General features: G+C 37.7%; 1 protein-coding gene across 1 annotated transcript in view; it reads right to left on the bottom strand.

Annotated features, from left to right (window-relative positions):
* Window positions 1-3,605: 3,605 nt before the first annotated feature.
* Window positions 3,606-11,340, bottom strand: part of XPO4 (exportin 4) — a 79,311-nt gene continuing 71,576 nt past the window's right edge. Inside the window, exon 23 of the mRNA XM_058045483.1 lies at window positions 3,606-11,190. Coding sequence (XP_057901466.1) covers window positions 10,993-11,190 — 198 coding nt within the window. The 3' untranslated portion in view covers window positions 3,606-10,992. The remainder of the gene's footprint in view (window positions 11,191-11,340) is intronic.

Genomic DNA, 11,340 nt, shown 5'->3' with positions numbered 1-11,340 from the left:
GAACAATCCCAATTCTTTTAACCTTCCCTCATGTGAGAGGTAGTCCCTGCCTCTAATCCCTGGTGTCCCTCCCTGGGACTTGCTCCGACGGGGTCCTTGTGCTGAGGACCCCAGAGCTGGAAGCAGTATTCCAGGTGGGGTCTCACTAAAGCAGAGGGGGAGAATTTAATCCACTATATCTTTCCCTTTGGTCATAAAAACTTCCCATTTTCCTGTTTCTCATGTGTAGGCACAATATGCTTATCTGGCACGTCTCATGATCTCACTGCCCCAAGACAAAAAGCTCACCCATTTTTCTCATTCTTCCTTTATAAAGCTCGATGTTTGGAAAAGTCAAGTGCATAGTGTTGTCTGTCACTCAATGACTCTCCTAGAATCCAACCCATAGGAGGTTGTCCATCAGATTATTTAACCCAACAGCAGACTGTCCTCATGTTCTCCAGAGCCAGAATATCAGCAGTGAGCTGAGTAAGAAACTGCTGTTTTACCTACAGCCTGCTCAGTCTTCATCTGCCACAACATTTCACCGTGGCTGAACAGAAAGTCATGGGCTCAGCACTGGGCATTAATGAACAGAGCAGAACTACTGCTTTGGAAGACAAAAATACTAAATTATTGATAAAATATTTTGCAGCACAGCTTACATATGCAGCAGAGAATCAAATTTTCTTGCCACCACAGGATGTGGGAATTGGCCAATTTTTCCTTCAGATCCCCATATTTTTAACCTCCCTCATGTGGAAATAACATTTTTCATGACAGTAGAGAACTGTGGGCATTTTCATTTGGTTTAAAAGACTCCTTTGCAGTCTGGATCAGTGGACATTCAGTGCATTACCCACTTTGTCTTTGAAAGTTCTTGCCAAAAAAAGTCTTCATCCCAGCACAGGAGACTGTCTCATATGGTGGATATCCGTATCTATTCATGCTACCAGCACTGCTGTAATTTAAAACAAACAAACCAACCCCTTTTCCCTGCATTGTGGAAAGTGACAAGTCTGGATATTGATACCTGTGTAGCATTACTGAGGGCAGTAAGAAATTGGTTTAGGTACTACAGTGAAGTGACACGTCAGTAATTGTCCTATTTCATGCATGTTTGTAAGGTATTTTACATGAAAAACATTCTGCACAGGGCTGATAATGAAAGTGGAAATGAGACAGGGATGACACACACTCTCAGTCCAGATTTCCCAGAGCAGCAGACTGCCCCTTGGCAAGCAATCCCTCCTCACCAGAAAGGTTAGACAGATCACATAAGGGCACATGGCTGTCTGGGGGCTTGGGGGTGGGCTGACCGGGTGACATTATTTAGGTTATGATATCAGATACTACTTGGCAGCAAGCACAGCCCTTGCTTGAGTCCTGTTACAAGACAGTTCTAGAAGCAAAGCCCCAAAGGAGCTCAAGTGACCCTGTAGGAAGGAATAAAAACAGGTTATCTCTGGCTGCAATTTGGGATGCGAGGACAAACGAAACATAAACACAGGAATACCTGTAAAGTGCATCTTGAAAGAAATTTCTTATTAATAATTGGGTTTTATTGTCCCCTAATATTTTTTGCAGATAGGTATTTCCAGTTAGGCTATCTCCCCTGTCCTTTCCCTGGCAGACCCATGTCACACAGCAGTGATACTGGTGTCCTTGAGACAAACCTGATGACATAGATCACTGCCTCTTCACTAATGCATTTGCTAGATCAGAAACAGTGTTTAAAAACACAGTTCTAGCCTGGAAAGCAATAGCAACTTGTTACTCACAAGGCATTTCTGTTTTGGGGTTTGAGTTTTTATTTTTACTCTGTTGCATTTTTTCTCTGCTAATGAAATTCCAGTTTTGTTCTCACTGTAGCACAACCCGCAGCCATATGAAAAAGTATAATCAGGTTTAATTAATATGAAAATAGATTATTAAATTCTACTTGTAGAATCTTTCCTGTTGCCATTAAGCCTAAAAATCTTCTATTAACTTATTTACAAAAAAGCCCAAAAACTCCCACAAAAAAAACCCCTCAACATATTTAGGGCTGGCAAACCAACTGCACATTGATTTGGAAGGCAGCGAATGCTTTACAACCATACAAGGATAATTTCTAGTTATTAACGATAATGGAAAACAGCAAAGTGAAAATATTCTACTTAGAAAACAACCTGCAACACCCCCTCTTTCTAAGCAAAGCTTGCTGCACATTTACTTTCACTCCCAAGCTGTTCCCCCTATAGAAGGAGAAACAAATGTGTGTTGGGGCCCCATGGGGTACCTGTGTGGGCCAGGTGCACCACAGCTTCCCAAGACCCTGTGGCACAATGGAAGGACAGACTGCCAGTCAGCCCCTTCAAAGCTTGCAGTCACTCTATGAATTCAAGTACATAAGTAAGCTTTAATATTTAAGTAGTTCATGGAGTCCCAACTCTTTCTCTATGGAGACAGAAATCTTAGAAACATGACAGGATACAGGATCCCTGTGACTTCTTTCTATTTTGCCAGGCTTTGTGCATTCCTTGGAAGTAACTCAGGATCCACAGAGGGCCACAGCTTTTCAGACAGAAAAATGCTCTACATAAGTGACCACTAGTCACTTAATACCACCTACTGGTATTGGCATTTCAAACAGAATTTACAAGTATTTGAAAAAAAAACCCCACCCAACCCTTCAACAGAATTACCAGTAACTACACTTCTGTACATTTTCACATCCCCACATATTTTACCAAGGCTTATGATTTACACAGTTCTCTCTAAAAATGTCCTGAGACGCATGAAAACATCCAACCATCATGGCATTGTCTGGCCCCGAAGCCTTGTCATGGTTGTTTTTGCCTTCCCCCCACAAAGATGTAATCACTCTGCCATCACAAGAAGCAGGAAGGAAAATATATAAAATATATTTAGCAAAACCAGTAAAATTAAAGTGGAACAGAAAATGCAGTCAAGTAGCAAACATGTACAGCAGCAGCTTTTACAGTTTTTCCTACACATACCTCTGCACTTATTTCACACACACTCATTAAGGAGAAGGAAGAAAATAGAAATCAGATAGTGTTACGAAAGAAAACATTTCTTTTCCTGAACAGTAAATGGGGTTTATTACTGCTTTCTGCTTTTGAAACTCCAATTCAGACTATATATATACCTCTAAGAAAAATAAGAGAAGGACACCCTTTTCTCTGTCCCTAAAGCAAAATTACACTGTCCTCCTTTTACAGACTATACTGGTATCTTAAATAGTTACACTCGAAGGATCTAGACATTATCTGGCCATCTTAAGAGATGCAGGTAACAAACATTTTAACCAAGATACAAAACAGGTATCCAATTTTTCCAGCTTTCCTGAGGCTGAGTGAATTGTTTAAATACATGTGCGCTTATCAAAATCCATGTTTACAGTACATTTTAACAGCAGTTTGTTAAGAAATCATGAAAGTGCATAACAGCCTAAAAGCAGGCAAAAAGTACTTCAGAAGAACAGTCTTTCCTTAAAGTGGCAGAAGAATATAAGCCTTCCCCAAAGTAGTGTTGATCTTGTGAGGACATCAGTGATCTTCCTAGAGATTCCACAGTGTGGTGGTGGGCTTTTGGCTTTGGGGTTTGTTTTTTTTTGTGAGTTACAACAATCATTTCAATGAACAAAAGACCACTAGTAGTATTGGTGCAGTTCCAAAACCAAAGCAAATGTCCTGACAGCTTATTAAACCAAGTTACCAGTGAAGCTTTCAAATCAATACTTGTGTGGGAGTCTAGCAATGACTTTCATTCAGGGAACACCGAACACAGAGATGGGAAGCAGTTTGAATATGCCACAAACCTAAATGCAGCATCCAAAACAGTAACTTAAAGCAAATCAAACATATTTGTCTTTACAACCATTAACAGTAGGCTAGACAGAGAGAGGAAGAAAAAGGGAAGTACATCACACCCACAGCTTCGCTTTACTCTAACTTGTAAAGGCAACAGTGTGTCAGGAAAATCAAATCTGATACCATCTAATAGATGTTAAAGTGAAAATAGCTGTTCCACAAGATTCAAATATAGGCAGCAGAAAAACTAGTAATGAATTATGTATCCGTCACAGTGGGTAGCTTCTTTGTTCTCTTTGGATATATAGATTTGTCTGGAATGTTTTCCAAAATAAAGAGAAATTTATTATTTATTTAACAAAACTTACAAGGATAGTATCACATTTCATTTCAGAATTCCAAAACAGTACTCTTTCCCCCAACAAATCTGTTGATAAAATGTCAGGCTTTTACTAATCCCTTTCAAGATGTCATGTTAAACATTATGTAATTACACTTTCAGATTGATCTGTTTTTCTTTCTCTGGATAAGATGGCAAAGTTATCACTTTCTTCTCATTCTCCTTCCCTCTTCTAGTTCATGTACAACCTGCTCCTTGGTTGGCTGTCCAGGCAAATTCCACTCGGAGGGTTGTGCTTTTGTACTTCTCTGCTTGTGAGACACGGCAAATCACTGAATGAAGAAATCCACCACCAACTCCATCACTCACAACTGAAGCCAAGGTAAGTTTCAAAAAGGCAAAATTGATGGGGTTTGTGTATACTTAGACAAACAAGTGTGAATAAAGGCCTTGTACCCAAATCATTCAAGTTTATTCCAGAACTCATATTTAAGGTAAAGCAGAATTGTTCCATTTTCTACATGAAAGACTCTTGGATACGCTGCTGTTAGTCTTACCAATTGCATTCAGGAATTTCCTCAAAATTACCTTAAATGTTTCTGTCCCTCTCCAAAATATTCACTGAACGAAACCATGCTAATATAAACATGTAACTGCATAATCTTACTTTTGAAACCAGTAAAGTTCTAGTGATACATACAGCCAAGATATATAGCAAGCTGTCACTACCACAGTTGTTGCGTAGTTTTACTTTCAGGATTTGTGAAGCTTTTTTTTTTCCTTATCTAAATGATGTGAGTGCATGGAAGTAAGAGGGAGACACTAGAAAATAGCTGTAGTTTATTTAAATGTAATTGCACTATAGCACATTAGGAACTGCTGCCTGTAACTGAACTTTTCTGATATCCATGAAGTAACATGCTATTGTTAGATGTTCCTTACATAGGAACAGATTATGAGCTTGGAGAACATTTCTGTGCCAGATACCATCATAAAAACTGTTTATATGAAATACACACACACACACACACACACATTAAAGACCCAGAAATCAGTATTCCTTTTGAGTAGACAAATGCTACCAATAATAGTGACAAGAAAAGTCACTCTTAAAATTTCTTTTGGAAGATGGGGGAAAAGATTAATCTGATTATATATTCACAGTTATTTCTGGTAATTGCAGTCCAGTGTGAGATACTGCAGTGGCACCTCTAATCACACTTTCTGTTGATGGACAAACTCATGCTGTAAGTGCTGATGTAAATTAAAGTTACTCCACCAACTTTTAACGTAATTACTGTGCATTCACTGTAGCCAAAGAGCAAAAGGTGTGGCCTAAGGTTTTATAACGTTGCTATTTATGTTTCCACTGTAAGAAAATGCTTTTTCAGGGATTCAACACAGGTGAGATTTTAGAAAAATATTAAACAAGAATACACACAAATCACACGTGGCCAAAACAAAATAAAAAAGTCTTTAGTGGAAAACAATTTTATCCTCTTCCTGCTTATGGATCTTAATACACAAAGTGATCATTGCAAAATTGAAAATTCAGTCATGATAAGGCTTGATTACACAGCCATTTCCCAAGTCTTATTGCAATAAAATGTGAAATACTTCTATGCAACTTCATATCTTCAACTGTACAGATAAAACAATACTTGAAATCAACTAGCACTTCAATCCCTGTGTTTTTAATACATAAGCTCAACACAGCATTAAATGACACATTTAAAATATTTATACACTTGACCAACAGCAGTACTAGCATTTATTGCCTTAAAACTGTATGTTCACTGCATGGAGGTTTCTTATTTTGCTTAAAAAAAACAAATAATATAGGTTTTTTTTTTTTCTAATTGAAAACTCCAGAATGGTTTAATGGGGATTGAAATGTGTGGTGAATACTATTAGAGAGGTTTTTATCAATTTCAAGTGTCAAGCTGTAACAGATTGGAAAATTACATGGGTAGTAGTATCTTCCTCTGAGGTTGGAAGGGCCTTCCCAATCTGCTTAACAGCAGCTTAAAAGGACAGGAAAAGCAGGGTAGGGAATGGGAAGAAATGAAAAATCAGAATCAATTTTAATTCACTGAAGAGAAGGGAAAGCCAGAGGTATCTTACTTTTCAGTTTCTAGGGCCCCAAGAAATCTCATACTGAAAAAAGGGCTCTATAAGATAGCTGAGAATTTGAGGCTCTAGAGCAAAACACACTTCATGATTTGTTTCATGATCAGAACTAGAAAACATTAATCTAATTTACTGAAAACAGAGCACAAGCTACTCAAATGCAAATTTATGAGGGGCAGGGGAACAGGGATGGCTCTTTAAATTTTAATTGTTATCATTAGGCTTTGGTTATACTTAGTGACTGGAACAGACATGGGAGAAACATGTGGTATTTGTTCCTTGCAGAAAAATGTAAAGAAAATCAAAAGTAAACCAAACAAAACCCAACCACCACAAGCAGCACTTGTCACAAGCACAGGCACCAAAGCCTGAATAATCAGTAACTGTCCTCTCTCTTTGAAGACCAGAACTGAGGCACACTGGTGGGGAATCTCACCTTATATAAGAAGAAGGCGCCATTTCAATTGGCTGTAATGGAAATAATGACAATTTTACAGCAAGCATTACTGTACTGCAGTAGATCAGTCCTGGGAATACTGCACCACTGCTGCCTCTACTGGGCTTTACCATTATGAAAATCTTCTGTTTTCATTACAGTAAATCTTACACCTCACAAAACTAAAATTAAAGTATATTATATTTACATAGCATCTCAGATCCTCAAAGCATTTTATAGGCATAAGCTAATCCTCACAACATCCCTGTGAGGTAGGTAGGTGTTAATGCTATTTTAACAATAACACAGTTCTAGTGACTTGCCAACGGCCACAGAGGATCCTGTGAATAAACATTACAAAATTAGAGGAGCCTGGCTCCTACTCCTGCGCTTATATTCATCAAGCTACTTCCATAAAAAAACCCACCCCTTCTTATGTAATCACTTAACCAAACCTGAAATTACTTGAAGTGTTTTACAAGCAAAATGCTGCAAATTTGTATTTTTTAATAGTTTTACAGATCACAAATTAGAATTTGCCTTCCCTTTTAAAGAAATAGATTTTAAATGGACAACTGACTGCTTTGAACAAGCCTATTTTCTAGAACTACATGGCTTAGACATAAAGGGATTTGCCCAGGTAAACACCGGGGCTTTAGTGAGCTCTTCTCACTATGAAAGCAATGACTCCAATTTAAACCCCTCTCTTTCAACTAGTAGGATTTGGACATGCTGAGAAAACAAGTTTCTCATTCCTGAGAAAAAAGATGAGCCCTTTACCATTAAATGGTGGAACACAAACCTCTGGGCAAAAAGTAGCAGATTCTGGTGGTAATTCAGTGAAGCTAATTAAGGCATAAATGCACATGAAAGTGGAAGTTTCATGCATCCAGTCCCCTTCTCCTGTCGCTGTGTATCTGTGCTTTTAACAAGGTCTTCAATTTTATGATTGAACTCGATGCTTGTCAGTGTTCAAAACTACAGGTTGAACAAAATTATTATGCCAGCATTAGAACTATTACAGTGGGGAAGGAGCTGGTAAAACGGCAAAGAAGCCAGTCTCAGAATGAAAACACTGGTCCGATAATCTGTTTCAGCAAGGAAAGTCTAGACAAATATATTTGTTACAATAGTATCATGCAGCATTTATAACTTGGTTTGAATTGCCTTTTTTCTTCCTTCAAAAAACAGGTGCATTTTTAGAACCATTATTCACTCTCCACAGTGAATGGAAAATTAATGCAATGATGCTATGGAACTTCCAGAACACTTATGTCAAGTCATCTCTCAGTGTTCACTACAAACAGTCTGAGTCTTTCCTGTGGACCTCAATGTGCTTTCACACCCTGATTTACAACAACTGGATGTGTAGATGATCACAGAAAATTCTTTTTTTTCTATTTTTTTTTGGTACAGAAAGGATACAGTAGTCAAATAGCTTGGATAGAAGCAGTCACCAGGAAGAGTATGAATGAACAGGACTTATTTCCAGAAACCTTTGCAACCATTTCATGGATGTCACTAAGCAGAGACATCTTAGCATTAAAAAGAAAAAGAAACATAAAATGGCATGGAAAGATCTCTGTTAAATATATGAGAATGAAAGGAAAATTAAAAAACAGGCAAGTGTAACATAAAGCAGGAAATTACCAAAAACCCCAAAACGCTTACTAGGACAGTTTTCCTATAACATATATTATTTTTAAACAAGGGCAAAAGAAATTTTTAAACCACCTTTAAAACTAGTCTTTGAAAGTGGGTGTTGATACTTTAGCTAAAGTCTTGATACTCAGAAATGCTGTGTGTTTCTGCTTGTTACAACACAATGGGCCTGAAAAGAAAAATAATGCATATGCACATTACTTTGCCCAGAATACAAACTCAATTTGTGCTCCCATTCATCACAATATGCAAGAGATTCCAACCCTTTAAAGTTAATAAATATTTTTAAATAGTGAGCCAGTTTTAGGATTAATAAAACAATAGTGACAGAGCTAGTTATAAAAGAAAGGATGACTGAGTGTATCAGTTACTCAGTCAGACCCAAAACATGGAATATTTGCTATGATCTCTTTGAAGACTTCAGTCTAGATACCTGACATCAGCCACATCATAACAAACCAGCAGCTCCTACTGCTGCTGATGTTCCCAGGCTTCAGTGCCCTTCATCTGAAAAAAATGAAGTTTCAGAACTTCTGCCCCATCCAACGTACAAACTCAGAAAAACCCCAAAAGCAGTTTCAAAAATAGCAAACCCCAATTTAAAAATAAAAACTCAGCCATCACAACAGTTTGAAACAGAATGATCTGCCAGGATCATTGTACTTTGTGCAAGTGCACAGTCAAGAAATCTTTTAAAGAAAAGCACTAGAGTTTAAAGAAAAAATTGAGAGCAATTCTCCTGTTCTAAAATGCTTTGCAGGTTATCTTAGAAATAAAATACTATCTGGGAAGGTACACTATTATCTATGAAGTTTTATGGTCACTTTGTAATGTGTAAATCTGTTATTGCCCAGTTTTCACATAAATTAAAAGTATAATAAAGAGATGGTATTTTTGGCTTTGTGGATCCATGCTTGAGACACTTACGGATTTAACTTACCAAAAAAACCCCACCACCCCCCAAAAAAAACCCCACAGAAAACAAAAAACCAAAACACTGCCAAAAAACAAAACAAAACAAAAAAAAATCAATCAAACAAACAAAAAACCCAACAAACCTTAGATCACTTATAGCACAGTATTAGAGGTTTGTGCCTGTTGTGAGATTCTGGCTATTGTGACTAATTTTGAGATGAATAGCTGAAGAATGGCACAGAATTGCAAACACGAAGCTATATGTAGCCATATAAAAGTGTATATCAGACTTTTTATATAAACTGTAAAAACACATGGGAAATACTTAACAGCATAATCTAGCAGAGATCTTAAACAGAAGGGCCCACTTCTGCCTCTGTGTATTTCCACAAAAATAATTTTACTAGACATGCAGCATTTGTGTTTGCTTCAGTTTCCTCTGGCTCATGACAAGAGACAAAGCAGGCCTTGCTTTCATATTCATGTGCTGCTCTCCCTTGTTGGTTCTATATAATCAGGGCACTATATTCTGCTATGATAAAAGCTAAAGTGCTGATATAAAAAACCAAGCAAGAGCAGAGCAGCTGGGAGAGCTCTGCAGAAGTGGGACTAGATTCAGCAAAAAACAAAAATCTCCTACAGCAGAGACCTCCCAGTTACCCTTGCCCACTAGAGTCAAATAGACATGTTTGAGCAAAAGGGTTTGATGCTCCTGTGCTAGCATAATTGTTTTAGCTAATGCCCAACTTTACAAAGTTTGCCAGTAATTCACACCTTTTGGGTTGTTATTGCTTCAGCAAACAGTTCAGTGTAGAAACACATTGCAGTTGCGTGCAACCCAGGTGAGAATCAAGACAGATACTGAAAGTAAAACTACACATGAACCTTGCATTAGACACTCATTCCAAAACAACACATCAACATGAAGGGCTGCAACAGGTACACAGCAGCTCAGTGCCAACATCCTAAACCAACTCTCAAGAGTCAAATCTTGCCTTAAAGTTCTTACCTAAAGTATATGAGCTTCTTTTTTTTTTTCTTTTAAATTAAGGCAATGAAATGGCTACAGTTCCTAAAGTTCATTTTCGGGGAACAAAAATATACATCTTTTTTTTTTCTCTGAACTTTAGGCAACAGAACATAATGTAAAAACCTGCATTGCATTAAACCTGCAATGTCAGGTTGATGTAGAAAAACAGAACTAAACACGAGTTAAAATACCATTTGGTTTTTCTTCCTCATTGGAACACAAACTCAGACTTTAAGAGAGGAAAAATAAAGCTTAAAATCAGCTAAACTCTTTAGAGCTTTATATGTATCTGCTTCACACTCTAACATGATTTTGGGTAGAAAAGAAATCTGTATGTTTACATGACCACTCATATTTTAAACCAGTGCAGGGGGAAAGGCACTGCATTTATTTCATTGTGCCCATATCTGTTTGCACATAAATGGAAAAAAACTCAATTCAGATTTTCTGTTCATTCTCTTCCACACCCAAGTATGACAGATTGCAGCTAACACATAATAGCAGAAGCTGATTCAAAGTTGACCTCTCCTATTCCGTGGTGTTATGTTCAAACTTCCAGGCTCTCTAGAATCTGAGATGGCTGCAAAGAACCCAGAGACAGGTACAAGATTTAGTCAGCATTCAGCATTTCTCAGTGCATTTTGCAGAAAGGGTCTAAAAATTAGGCATAGAGTTTTGTTGTTTATTTTACACAGAGAAGTCCACCAACATTTGCCATAAATTCTTCTAAACTCTTTAAGAAGGCCATCTTCTGCTTACGGTCCAGTGTAGGAGGAGTGCTGCTTGCAGTAAGCTTGTTGAAGGCATCTGCTAACCGCTGGTAAATTACTGGATCTTGTTGAGTTGATAGCAATGTTTCAACTAACTCTGAATATTCAGCCTGTTAAACAAACATTAAAAAAAAAAAAAAGAGACATACAATATATACAACTTCTCCCATCAGAATATGATCCACAATAAAGGCTGTGACAGAAAACTATCAGTACCTCTTCACCTGTCCTCACAGCCTTTCACCTACCTCTAAACCAGA

This window comes from Melospiza georgiana, chromosome 2 (genome assembly GCF_028018845.1).
Source record: "Melospiza georgiana isolate bMelGeo1 chromosome 2, bMelGeo1.pri, whole genome shotgun sequence".
NCBI lineage: Eukaryota > Metazoa > Chordata > Aves > Passeriformes > Passerellidae > Melospiza > Melospiza georgiana.
The sequence above is the reverse complement of the archived record's forward strand: the minus strand, read 5'-3'. Positions and strand labels throughout refer to the sequence as shown.